At 47.2% G+C, this 14,181-nt stretch overlaps 1 protein-coding gene across 1 annotated transcript in view; it reads right to left on the bottom strand.

Moving 5' to 3' along the window:
* SAMD11 (sterile alpha motif domain containing 11) overlaps positions 1 to 14,181 on the bottom strand; it is a 156,621-nt gene that overhangs the window by 90,844 nt on the left and 51,596 nt on the right. Inside the window, exon 8 of the mRNA XM_068414360.1 lies at positions 12,988 to 13,079. Coding sequence (XP_068270461.1) covers positions 12,988 to 13,079 — 92 coding nt within the window. The remainder of the gene's footprint in view (positions 1 to 12,987; positions 13,080 to 14,181) is intronic.

The following is a 14,181-nucleotide window of genomic DNA, read 5'->3' as shown; positions in this document are numbered from 1 at the left end:
CTGTACAGATGAACACAAGTCTTGTGAAGAGGGAGGTGGGTGACAGGGTATTTCCTAATGGTTATTCTACTACACAGTGAAGTTCAGAGCTCCAGGTGTATCACATCTCCACCTCTTCTCTCGCACATATAACCCTGCACTGACACCTTTCCAAGATCATTTAAAGCAAACATGGAAGGAAAGTAGATTTGATTGTTTAAGGCGTTGCAAGCTTTGACAGAACACACCATGATCACTCCTTTAGATAACTCAAATACCACCTCGCTTCATAATCCAGCAGCCAGACCAGAAGACTTGACTGAAAGATGAGGAGAAAACAAAAGCAGCCAGAGGAGTGCAAGCTACAATAGCATTTAGGTGGAGGAAAGAGGCTTGGCTTTCATGAGAAGCCACAGAGGTCATTTTTCTGAAGCCCAACGCATCTATTCATTACCCGAACCCGCAAGCTGTAAACAGTCTGGCAAGCAGCGCACACCACATGGAGAAGATGAAGCGAGAGCATCGTGCCCTTCGCAGAGGCCTGATGCTCCACCAGCTGATCCACACGCCAGGTTTCCGATTAAACCAACACTGAACAGCAGGAGGTAAAAAGGCAGAAATCCCACTGGAGGCATAAAGCAAATACTAAGGAGTAACAGACTTTAAGACAGTTGGACGTTTCATCAGCATAATATGCGGTAACGGGCCTTTATAGTGGCGAGGGCCTCTCCTTCCCCACTCATTATAAAGATCTTAATCTTAAATAATTGCACGTGTAACTTTAATAATTCCTTCATTCATTAAAGAACTCCAGACTGGTTTGTAAACATTGGCTTATTAAGGACAGGAGGTAATAAGGTTTCAGTCCCTTAGTAGATGGGAATGGTAGAACTGTCAGAAATGCTGAAAACATAAGAATGTTCAATAAATGTTTCGTTTCTGCACCGGGACAAAAAGCCAGCTCTAACACGATATGAAAATGAAATACTTTTAATTCCAGCAGTGAATTAGGAGGCTTCCAAACAGAAACTTCTGAAGTTGTATAGTTTTAAACCAGCACTTGGCTAACTTGCTCTCAAAGAGTTTCAGAACAGTTAGCCAGAGAAATTCTTCAGACGCTTTACGCAGATTTTTAATGAGCTTCAGAACAATGAGGAAATACAAGGTAAATGGGAAAACATAGCACTGTGCCTGTATTTTAAACAGCATAAGCAGGATAATCCAAGTAGTTTTATAACCCCCAGGAGAAATAATGAAATAGAGGAAACTGGACAAGTAATAATAAATTAAAGGAGGGTGATATAATTTATGCAAATAAAAACTCATTAATGGAAAAGAGTTAAACTAATATATCTTTTTTTTGCTGAGACAATAGTGCTAGTGCTAGTGTAATATGCTGAGATTTCTGCAAGTTATTTGATCTTACACCACATAACTTTTTGAATGAGAAATTAGAGCATTACAAGTCAAAATGGCACAAATTAAATGGATTAAGAGGTGATTAAAAAGACCTCAGAATATAAGTATGTAACCAATTCTCCCTAATATTTTTATCAATGACCTGAAACAAAACACGAGGGTCATCGCTGATGGTTAACACAGAGAACGTGCAAGTTAATGGCAAGTAATGAAATCCCAGGGCCATAGACACAAAACAGTGTGGGCTAGTGGGTGAAGTTATGTCCATAACGTGGACATAAATGCCAGAGCAGTAATCAGAGCAGGAAGATCACAGCACGTGTGTGTGTATATATACATATATACATATATATATATATATATATATATATGCTTGACATCACTCAAATACAGTGCCAACAGTTCAAGGTGGATGCTGGTATCTAGTGTTGGGTTTTGCAGAAGAGTCTTGCAGACAATTAAAGATTTGGGATTGCCTCATGATGTGGAGAGACTGAAAGACCTCACTCTATTTACCTCACTAAGGAGAAGGCTAAAAGGTTTCTTGATGATGGTCTATGGCTACTAAATGGGAGTTCCAAAGAGTGACATCCAAAGCTGTAAGGAGACCAAGTGGCAGGAATGTGACACTAAACAAATTCCAATTAGCAACATCATCATCGTTTCCTTAAAAGTGAGAGCAGTTATCATACTTTTCTTTAGATTCTACAGTGGTTTAAAGACAATAGCAGAGACATCAATGGAAGACTTAAATCATCCTAAAGTAAGGATGATTTTTGCCCTCTGCACACACCAGGGGAGAGCCTCATAAAATCACTTTTACTGAATTTATGTCTGAGAAACCCATCACAGCAAGGTGAGACTTCGAAAAACCAGATCCACATCGCTCATGCAAACAAGTGTAGATCCATAGACTTCCAGCCAAGAATTACCAGCTCATGAATTTCGAGCAAAAAATGTTTTAAGGAGTCACATTGTTAATTTGGTGATTAAAAAAAAACAGACAAAATGTATCATATTTTTATTCAGAATTAAAAGCATCCTTATAATGAGCATGCAGGCTGCCCTTCTCATTCTGGATGGGCTGCTTCTTGACCACTTTGAGACCACGTACTCTCCACTATGCCTGCAAAACCTCAGCAGTGGTGTTCGGAGATGCACCTGAAGGACAGCACCACCATGAAAACAGCAGATAAATCAGCCCTCTGTTCTGAAAGAGCCAATTCAGCTTGATAAGAAACAAAACTGCTTGAGGGCCAGAACACACCAAACGTTCGGTGCTCTGCTAGGTGTCCTCTGATGCACACCACATTTTGATGGAAGCCATGCCAGTGTGAGGATGAAAAAGAAGTCAACAGAGTTAAACTGATGTAAATCCAGACTGACTGTGATCAAAGCCCAACCCTGCCTTCACGCTGCCATGCTCACTTTAACCCACATTTACTTTAGATCAGAGTATGATGTTATCAATTGTACTGCAGCTAAGCAGGAACATGCCAGGCATGGATGAGGTCCCAACAGTTTTAGGCACTGAACACACAAGGAACAAAAAACTACCCAGCCATTCACAATATACAACTTTTTTGTTTTAACTGACCCTAAAACACTATAATACTTAAAACTAACAGTGTACAATTTTTAAATAACACTACTATTGTAAAGTCTAGTTCATTGAACTATCACTGAAGAATCTTACAGTGCCTGAAAGGGTTGGGGTCCCAAGAGCAAGGGGGATGTAAATACCTTAATTACTCAACTATCCTGGGTGCTCAACGAAACAAAGGGAAGCCTTTACAACGTGGAGAGTGGTAATGGCTGTAAGGAGGCTCCAGGATGGTCTCACTTCAGGTGGCTGGGCCTTGGGATGAGCAGATGGACGAGAACATAGAGAGAAGGGAACTGCCACAGCTACCTCAAAGGATGAGGCCTACGTGATCCCCAGCCTGAGTTTTGCGCGGAAGCAGGGGTCAGGCAGCGAGCACAGTGAGGAAGACTGCTGGCCTTCATCTGAAGACCCCTGAGGACCACCAGGGAAAACGACTGTGCATGCGTATGGACATTTGCATATCTCATGGTTATGTAAATGAGTTCTTGGAAATCCTATGACTATGTATAACTTGATGGTATATATTCTCTGAAAATTTGCCAAACCGGTGGAGCACTCATGGTGGATAGTCCCCAGTGCTGCAATAAAGAATGCCTGCTTCATAACACACTCTAGTGTTACTGAGGTTTCTTTCGGACTCCTTACCCAGCCACACCAAGCTTCCCACTTCGGTGGGGAAAGTTAGAAAACAAGGAGGTCTGGAGATCTCCGATTTTTGTATCATGCCTTCCTTTGTAAATGTACTTTATGGTTAAGTGGGTGAATCACAAGGGGAAATAAAAGAGGAACTGATATCATAGTCCCCTCTGGGGGGAAAAGGGAAAAAAAAATATATACGAAAATATACGTTTGTGTGGTTCACCCCATGTCACAGAAAAAGAGATCTCAAGAATCACAGCTGTGACGAATGGTGGGAAAAGTTATTGATCTAAAAGAATTCATTTTTACTATAAGGGCTGGTACTTTTACTTATTTAATAAAGGTCTGGCGTCAAATCACTGTGAATTTCGGGATTATCTAATTCTATCTAATCTCATTCAATCACTGATGCTCCAGCCTGTGGCAGAAAGGAATGCTTGCCCTTTCCTGTCTTCAGGGGCTTTCTCCGGTTACCCTAGCAACACAGCAAAGGCAGTTTCAACAGAGCTGAGTACCACCTATCACATCCATCTCCAGATAAAGAGAAAGGATGGGGTTACAAGGGAGTTTTTGCAATTTGATGGGCAGAGATAGGCAGAACAGCAGCTACCACTGGAGTGGAATCTACTCATAACTCTGACTTAGCAAGGCCCCAGGGACTGGGTGATAAATACAGGCTCCTAGGGGTAAGACAGCAAACCAGTCTGGTAAAGTGGTCTGCTTGCTTTCAAAAGAAAGAGAAAAGTTTTATACTAAGAAGCTGTGGTGATTAAGAAGTCCAAGTTAACTGAAACTGTTTAAAATCCCAGAGCTGCTTTTTAAATTGTCTGAAACAATCATACCTCCCAGCACGAAACTGGGAATCAACTACAAGCAAACAGACAACTTTGTTGCAGTGTCGTCATTAGAAATATTTTAGAAGATGTATTCTCTAGACCAAAAGGCTGTCAATTATCTCTTCTATGACCAAAAGCTCTCTCAAGTTTTCCTGCTGCTTAATTCTCTAGAAACTGTTCAAAAAAGTTCTACCGTCCTAATTGATTAGCACAATGCAAGGAATAAGATGTAAGATGATGGGCAGTACCCGTTAAGACAGAAGATACTGTTACTCTTAGAAATGTTGATTAAACCTTACTATGAAGTTATTTTTTTTCCGTTTTACAATGTGATAAACAAAAGGCTCAGGATTTTTTTATATGAGTGGCCATCAGTGCAGAACTCGCCCAGACAACCGCCTTCAGCTTGCACTGGGACACAAGGAGGCCTCTTGCTCCATGGCACTGCCCTTACATCACTTCCAGAGCTGAGCTCTGGCTGTGTGCTGGTAAACACAGCGACTTTAGCCAAATACAGACATCCCTACCAGCAAAAGCTGCCGCTGCAGCACACACACAGATGAACGGCGCCTTTTTCTGGCAACCACCCCTCCAAAAACAGCAAGGCTGTTTGTATGAGCCCCTAGGCTAATGCCATAGTACAGCAGCCATGGGGACAACAGCCGTCGCTGATGTCTGTACGTGTTACACCAAGGCCAGACTGCCTCCAATGACCCAGCTGGTTGGCGAATGCTGGCCCAAGTTTCTAGCTGAAGATGTAAAAGATTATTAAAAGCCTACTTCACATATCGACTGAAGCTGTCTTGACATCTTAAAATGAGGGATTTGATGTGCAGGAATATTTTCGTACAGGTAATCAAAGAACAGGGCAGACTTGGGCTCGATGGTATTCCCCGATTCTGTGGCTTTGCATGCACGTGCAAAATAAAGTGAAATCAGTAAAAGCTGAAAGTTCCACATTGACTAGAGGTAAAATAAATGAGCAATAACTTTTCTTCCCGTGCTTGGGAATTCCCTCCATCCATCCCGCCTCATCCTCAGACACGTTACAAGAAAATCCCCTATCAGATTATATTTCTGACCCAGGGGAATGTGTAATTTCCTCTCTGTTCTCACTGGTTTTGTTAAAATAACAGAGCCAAAAATAAAAGAAAGGAAATGCATCGCTCCAACAGTGGAGGTGGTACGTACAGAAGAGTTACCTTCACACAAGAGCAGTGTAAGAGTAAAGCAGAGGTGCTAAAGATGTTCTCAGCTTTACTTACAGAAGTGCACATAATTCCTGCAACAACAAATAACTCCTCAGGAGATGTCTTTCATTGCCCTCAACTGGAAAACACAACTTTGGGACACAGAGCCCCATGATGAGTTTTTCACTGACATCTCCCAGAAGTGAGGAAGGTGAGCATCTCCTAACAGAAAAAAGCCCTGAAATGCTGAGAATGGTGATTCTTCAGCTGTTGAATAAGCGAAGATGCTGCATTTCAACATGGAGAAGGAAAAGGGAAGAGGGCATAGATGGCAAACAAGAATCTGCTGCTGTAGCAAGACGTTTTCCAGATAAAGGAAATAGATTGTGCATAAGAGAAACAGAGTAAGACAATGCAGAAGGGGAAAAAAAAAACAACAAACACAAACAAACAAAAAAGAAAAAGGAAAAAATATAAACAAAACAAAGTGATTTTGCAAGCATAAAATTCTCACCAAGCATTACTTCATTAAAACCAGAGTGGATCTTCTTTCCAAAGTCTAGGGCCAATAGGAAACTGCTTCTCTGCTCTCCCTGTCTCATAACTGAACCAGAACACGCAATCTGAAAAGTTCTTCATCTCTGCAAACTTGAACTAGTTGATAGTTTTAAACCTCAGGAATAAAAATACAAGCCAAGTTTATGAGGGAGTTAATTGTGATCCTTCAGTCACTTCTGCCATTTAGATCCCACGTTCACTAAAGGCATTTGCCACCCGGCTCCAAATTAGCACTGATCCCTTTGAATACAGCCAGCAAGTTTGGACATAGACCACTGCAAATTAAAACCAGGTGTCTGTGCCCTGAAGCAGCAGAGACAGCCCTAAGCAGTTTAATGACATCTCTAAATAATTTTGACAGCAAAATTACTTATCCTATGTCACCTTTACACTGCCCTTGACACACTGCTAACAAGATGATGCTGCTTTCCCTGCTTTTATATATTTATTTATCTATTTTTCTTCCCATGCTTAACTTTCTTTTCCTCAGACCCATAGATTTTCCAGATCTGATGGAGTACAGTACAATTCACCAGGCAAGCAGCGCTAGCTGCAAAGCCCATCCTGCATCTGCTGACTTAGCGTGTAAAACCTGCTCCCAAAGGGGCTGAGGGCTTGGAAACTGCCTCTTCCTACAACTGAGCCCCCCGGAGAACATGAAGTGCCAGAAATGACACTCTGGCTTAGCTCTTCCAGGGAATCAACACCACGCAAAAGCCTGCGGAACAAGGAAAGCCCCTCTGCAGCCTTTATGGAATCCCAGCAGGAGGAAACTTGCTCCCTCCAAGCAGAAATCCCTCATACACGCCAACCTCAGCATAAATATTCCTTCACCCTCTTTCAGGGAGGGTTAGCTTATTCACAAACACCTCGCAAACACTACACTGAGCTCACAGATGGATCTTCCTCTGTCCTTCCATCATGCAAGACCTTTTGCATTCAGTTTCTCACCATTGCTCACTGGAACAGCAGAAATCTTCACTACAGCTCTTGCACCACAGCAAACCTCCCCCTCTTGGAACTCCATAAAACCCACTGTAAGATAAAATTATTTTCCTAAGCCATAGCTGCTTATACATCTCTGCTGTTCACTCACAAGGCTGCAATCCAATTAATATTTTCCTTTACAGTGGGTATTTAATAATCCACAAAATTAAATCCTTCAGTATTGTGCTGGCACTCGTAACGCCACTGAGCTGGGATTGTTCTGCCTCTACGTAGAAGAATAACTACTCATTTTCTTGGTGCAAGACCCACCTTCCAAACCTCTGTCTGGACAACAGCAGGCAATTGCAGCGTGCCCTGTTCATGAGCTGAGTTCGAGGCCCATCAGGAACCACTTCCAACGCAGAATACGTTGAGGAGCACCTCTCATAGCCACACTGATCCCCATTTCAAGCTGTCAGTTTTCCCCTGCAAAGTGCTGTGGGACCCAAGAGCAGCTGATTTTAGGGACCCTTCTGGGAGAGAAGCAGACACACATGATCACACTGCCCTTGGCCTTGTGAGCTGAGGCTGTGGACTCAAACTCAGCACCTCTCCCCAGAACTGGATGGGATGTGTGAGTGTCTCACCCCATTTAGGAGAACAACATACCTTGTATCTCCAGTTTCTCTATGAAGGTGATATATGACAGATTTTGAATAAACTTCTGTTAAGCATTCAAGTTCAACTTACAAGTGTGCAGTGCAAAACACACACTCTAAAAATCACCTGAGTGAAATCCATTAAAAAACAAAACAAAAAAAACCCCCACAAACAAACAAAAAACCCTCAGCCAACTCAAAAGACTCCAACAAATGCTACCCTAAACTTAAATGTGCTGGATTAAAAGCAACAATCCAAATCAGCACGAAACCACAAATAAAAATCAACAGACTGTGCCAAAGACCTGGGGGGGATAAAAAGGTTTACAAGTCTGCTTTACAGAGGGGCTTTTTCCACATTCATAAGGCAGCCCCCAGAGACACGAAGGCAAAGTTATGAAAACAGTCCCCTTCACATAAACCCCAAGGTTCTCCAGCTCCAATCCTTAAGTCCACAGCAGCTCAGAAAGGAACCTAAATCTAATCTATTCAGTTAAAAGTAAAATTTCAGACTTAATCCTGCCTCTGCAGGCAGCCAACTAAATTTTCCAGCAGGCAAAGTCCTCTTCTCATCGGAAAGTTCTCTTGAAAGACTCTTGTCTGGTGTGGGAGACTCCCCTTTTTGAACGAGCCTCTGAATTTGGATCCCACAACACAGGGACATACTCAGTAGCCCAGGGATCGCCCTTCCTTCCCCCTGTGCAGCTCTGTTCCTGGGTGGCCAGGAGGGCATCGCCGGGGGAGGGCAGTGAATGAAGCTGCAGCCAGAACCCAACAGCACAAGTCACACAAAGCCACGCTTTGGGGGAGATGCAGAGCTGCCTCCCACCCTGCCCCTCTGAAACAGGGAGACAGGAGAACGCTCAGAAATCTTAGGGCTAAATAACAGGGACTTTGCTGATCACTGGCAGTCAGTTTTTTAAGTAAGCAGATAGTTACTTCTCTATCCTTGACAAAGTATTGGACTAATGCCTCAGGGGCATCAGAAGAAAACAACAACGACGACGACGAAAAGCAAAAAGAAGCAAATAAAAAGCATCACATATAAATCAAATCAAGAGCAAAACACAGCAAATGAATTACCATTGTCACTGACCAAGCTACGCACAATTACCATGTGTCGTGACATGCAAGAAAGGAGACGGGGTAAAAAAAATAATAATTCTATCATGCTTTTGGGTTTGTTTGAATACAACCGTATCATGATAGCTTTTTAAAAGCTTGCCTTTCCTTCTCTACCTATGACCTGAACCTCACACTCCAACACGGGCTACCTTTCAAACAGACACCCTGTCCAAGAAAAGATGGGAAAAGAGGATGAGGAGCAGCCAATGTCCAGTCCTAACACGGTTCCAGAGGCAGGAGGGCTAGGATGAAAACCACAATAAGGGTCACACTCTGTCTGATAAGGGAAACAACCAAAGAACATCTATGGCACGGAATGCCTCTCCTCTGTTACACTGGATATGTGATGCTGGACTCTGCAAATCTAAGATAGTTTGTTTGAGCAATCAAGATTTTAGTGCTGTTCTCAAGACCATTAGGTTTCTCCCTCCCTCTGGCTAAAAGACCACTGCCAGTGAGCACACTGAGACCAGCCCCAGCTGGGGGTTTGAAAGTGGAGATGGAGAGAATGCGTGAGCGGTGTTTGGAGCACAGAGGGAAGTTTGATGGGGACTGAGGGAACCCTGTAGCGAATGGGTTTAACCAGAATAGACTGGAATCCATCCAGGGCTCCAAAGAAGATGAACTATGTCTGCCCAGAACTGACAAGTACAAATATGGGGGAAGACCCCTATTCACATCTGACAGCTTACTTGGTGAGCGCTTGGCATCCTGGGCTCCAAAAAAACGAAGGGACTGAGACCTGGGCCATTTCTCCCCTCCACATCTCAAAACCTCTGGTACAAAGAAAAGAGGACATGAAAGTTGGAGGCACAGGCACTCTCCAGAAGGACATGGGAGGTGGGGGCGAGCATCCAGCTCCCCATTCCCCATCTCTGCAGAGCTGGGGAGAAAAGCAGACAGAGCCCCGTGCCATGCGGGCACCGCTCCCCCGCCGAACCCTGGGCTGTGCTGACCGCACACCGGCCGGGGAAGGCTGGCTCTGCCCTTCCAGCCCCAAAGCGGCCCAGGGGATGCCCTCCCCGGCCCCGGGGGGGTCCTCCCTGCATCCCCCCCCGGCTCGGAGCGACCCTGGGCCCAGCGGGGCCCTCCTGCACCCCCCCCCCCCGCCCGGCTCCCCGGCGGCCCCGCCGCTGATTGATGGTGCGGGCGCGGGGGCGGCCGCGGCCCGGGGGAGGAGGCGCCAGGGCGGCCGGCGCGCCGCGGCTGCTCCCCCTCCGCCTCGCAGGAAACCGGCGGTCGGTGGCGGAGCTGGCCCCGGCGCCGGCCGCTGTCTGCAGCTGCAGCAAACGAGCTGCGACGGGGCGGCGGGGGGCGGCGGAGCCGGGCTCGGCGGGGGCCGGGCGCCGCTCTCCGCGGCACTGCCGGCACCCCCGGGGCGGGGGCGGCGCCAGCCCCGGCGGACCGGACAGGGGGGGCCGGGAGCCGCTGCCCGGCTGTGTCGGTGCTCGCCGGAGTGGGACGGGGGCTGGGTTTCATTGCGGGGAGCCGGAGCAGGCGGTGAGGAGTCAGGCACGGGGCGGGGGGGGTCGTGCACGGCTCGGCTCTGCTCCCCCAGACGTGTTCTCCAACCCGGCTCTGTGGCACGAAGCAATTTCCTTTCCAGATCAACCCCTCCTCTCCCCAACCCCAAAAGAGACCCAGACCGGGCCTCCGAACAGCCGCTGCCGTTGATTAAAGCCCTGACATTGCCGTCTGATCGGCCGGGGGTGGCAGGGATGTGACCTCTCCCCAAGGAAGAGCCGGGCCGGCTCCTGGAGCGCTTCCCCTTCTGCCTGCAGTCAGCACATGGGGGAAGATGCAGATGCCCACAGGCAGCTGCCTTGCCCCCCTTACAAAGGCAACGCTTGAGTTTTTCTGGCCTATTCCCGCTGTCCAAGGACTGATTTTTCAGCTGACAGAGTCAGCTCCCCATCTCCATACCCGCCCTGCGATAACACAGTAGCACAAGGACCCAGGCACTGCAAGTCTCTACCTACCTATACCATAAAACATAAAGCGTCCCTACCTTTGGGGAGAAACAGCCCTTTGATCTCAGTGGTGCTTAAATCGGTGATCGCTAAATGGGGAAAGATAAACCGTGCCCAATTTTTAATCCTCTTTCTTGTCTGTTTTGGATGTGTAGTGCATGTAGCTATGACAAGCCACTACCAAAAGGTTCCAGGTTCAAAATGTGAAATTGTCGTTTGGCCAGGTATACGTTCCAATTACAGCACACAAAATACAGTAAGCACCGACAACCAGAGTTCTGGTAAGAGCTCTCATTGGGGTTTGCCCTCGCTGTGCAAATTCTGACATCAAAACCCCCTCTAACTAATGTATACAGCTGGGGAAGCAGTAGGATGCAGGTCCAGAAGGATTCCTTTCTCCTTTCCCAAAACTATACCAACCTCTCTTTTCCTCTATCTAAACTTCTCAAATTCAGTCGTATTTTCAAAGACACTTGTTTCATGCAGAGCTGCCTTCCCATCCATAAATGCACAGTATCCCTGCACAACTATTAAAAATGTTACTGTAGGAAAGTGCAATCAGTCATTTTGGCTACCACCTAATGCAACTTGGTACCCAGTAGACAGTGTCATCTGGTCACACACTTCTCAACACCACCAGCGACTGTGGCCTATCGCTTTGGTCTGCAGATCACTGTTTGCTGGCCTCTGATCTGCATGACTAGTAACTAAAGCACATGCAAACTCAAAACTGGAGAAAGCTTATGACACCGCATCACACTTTGCCCCGTAAACTCAGAGGAACTACACGAGTCCAACAGAAAAGCCAAGCTTCAGTCCATCTGGTTTGCTGGGTTTAAAATACCACGGCAGTGCTGTGATATAACTAGTACTGGTGAGCTCACTGGGCAGTTACTGCTTTGGGACGGACGGCTGCTACACCGAACAGACGCAAGAGACTCGCATCACAGAGATGGCATCTTCACCTTGATTTGGGTAACTGTTGGTTATTCCTCTAAGCCCCTTCCCATGGGAATGTGTATATTTGTACACATAAGCACGCACGTATATACTACGCAGAAATAAATTCCCGATTCCGTCTGTCGTGCAGAATCATAAAGATCCTGCGTGTGAAGAGATTGTCCATTGGCTCTCAAAGAAACAATAAAAGAAAAAACGGTTGATTTCAGTGGATAAAAGTAGGTATGTTCCCAGCTGCAGCTGTCTCTGCGGTGCTACTGACAATGTTTTAAGTCATGGTGTTTTTTTCAGACCAAGACCTGCTTTAGTTCTACAAACCAACAGCTTTGCCCTCCCATTTAGATGTTATTGTATCTTACGGTTATTTCTACACATGATGAACTGGTTTTAATGCCTTAGTTTACTATGATTTCAGTAGCTTTTTATTTATAGCATCAATATCTTTTTCATTAAAATGTTGATGTTTTCATGAAATGGAATGAGAAAAAAATGATGAGATTTTGAAAGTCTCAGGATAAAGGCCAACAGTAGAAAACACAAGGAAAAGTTGGGAAGGAAAGATCTATAAAAGCAGTAACTGATCTATGACATGAATGTTGTCGAAGTTGTAAGCATTTAAGATGAACTTGTTCTTCCTTAAGTTTATGTAAAAAAAAAAAATCACTAATGGTTTGTAAACTGTGGCTGTTCTGACTCTAACACATGGGTGCAATTATAAATCCCTTTTGCTTTATTTAGCCATTTTACACCTCTGCACAATACACCAGAATGAAGGGGTGACAACAGGGAAGAGGCTGCTGAATGATTTGCCGTTTGCACATAGACAGCTCCCCCTGAAAACCACACAGTCACGCTGTGTGTTGCATCCTTTAGGTCAAACACTGCTCTTCCCATCTGCTCTGTTTGCAAACTGCTCTCCTGCTACCCTTTTACTAGAGCACAGGTACGCTCGCAGTGCAAGCAGGGCTCTGGCAAAGACTCAATGACTGACAGTTCCCAGCCCTCAGAGATCACGGTTTCATGATCACAGAAGCAAAGGGATTTTTTTTTTTTAAGGGAAGGAGGCGGAGGAGAGGGGAGATGTCTTAACTAAAGCACATAGTTTAACAATAATCTTACCACTGGAGACGAAATTCGACACCCAGGGCAATCACAGATTGGAGGATGTACCTGTAAGATTCCTTTGGACATAAGAGTCTTCAAACTTTTCCCTGGATGCAGAGGAGAAGAAAAAGAAGAAGAAAAAGGATCAGCACTTTTATAAAAGGAAAGTATTTAGGGAAGGGCGGAGGGGGGAGCACGCGTCTCCTTCCCTACAAACACCCCTCCCCTTGCCTGCCCACCAGCACCCACCCACCCGCTCCCGCCTGCCCCAACTCTCTCCCCCGCAGATAACCGTGGAAAGCGGCACCGGCGCGACCCTCCTCAGCCCCTGCCTGACCTCGGCACCAGCGCTCCCGCAGCCCGCAGCCAGCCGGCGCACCCGGGCGCAGCGGCCAGCCCGCGCATCCTGCGCGCACCCGCGCGGGGCTCCGCGCTGCCCACGCCACCCGCGCAGCCAAAGCCCCACGCCGGGGGCCGGCCGGGCGAGCGGGGCAGCCCCCTCGGCGCCTCCCCCCCTGCTCCTCCGTCCAATTCACCTCGCTCCTCCTGACTCACCCCGGAGGAATTGAGATTTCCTGAAGGCAGCCAGGAGCCCAGGAATAAAAGAAACAGGAGAGATGAGTGGAGCGATGGCAATTAGCGCGGCCCCCGGAGTTACTCCCCTTTTCCTCTGGCGATCAATAAACAAGGCGAGGTGTCAGTCACCTCCTAATAGCTCCTCAGACCCCCGGGCTGACACCTCCAGCTCGCAGCTAATTACGTGTCGCAGCGGCTTCTCGCCTCCCCCGCTCCCCACCTGCCGCCCGCCCCGGCAGCTCCGCCGCGCCAGCCCCGGTGCCGGGACTGCGGCGCTGGCTCGGGCTGCACCGCAGGCGGGAGGGGAAGGGAGGCAGGGCAGGCTCCCGTCAGCAGCCGCCAGCGCCGCGGAGGTCCCACGCCACCCAGCTGCGAGGGGAACACCCCCCCCGCCGCCCCGCCCGCCGCCCCGCCGGTGCCGCTCCTCACCCGCCGCCGCGGGGCTGCGCGCTGCCGCCCCCCGCCGAGGAGAGCTGGGGGGGGGGGCCCCACGCACCCCGCAATTTTCCCGGTGTTCAAACCTCTGCCCGCGCGAAATGAAACTTCTCTCCAGAAGAGAGGAGCCCCCCCACACACACCCCAAAGCAACTGTTCCCAAATCGCTCGGAAAAACTTCGCCCTGCCCCGGAGAGC

The sequence above is a fragment of the Nyctibius grandis genome, chromosome 17 (assembly GCF_013368605.1).
Source record: "Nyctibius grandis isolate bNycGra1 chromosome 17, bNycGra1.pri, whole genome shotgun sequence".
In the NCBI taxonomy this organism is placed as follows: Eukaryota; Metazoa; Chordata; class Aves; order Nyctibiiformes; family Nyctibiidae; genus Nyctibius; species Nyctibius grandis.
The sequence above is the reverse complement of the archived record's forward strand: the minus strand, read 5'-3'. Positions and strand labels throughout refer to the sequence as shown.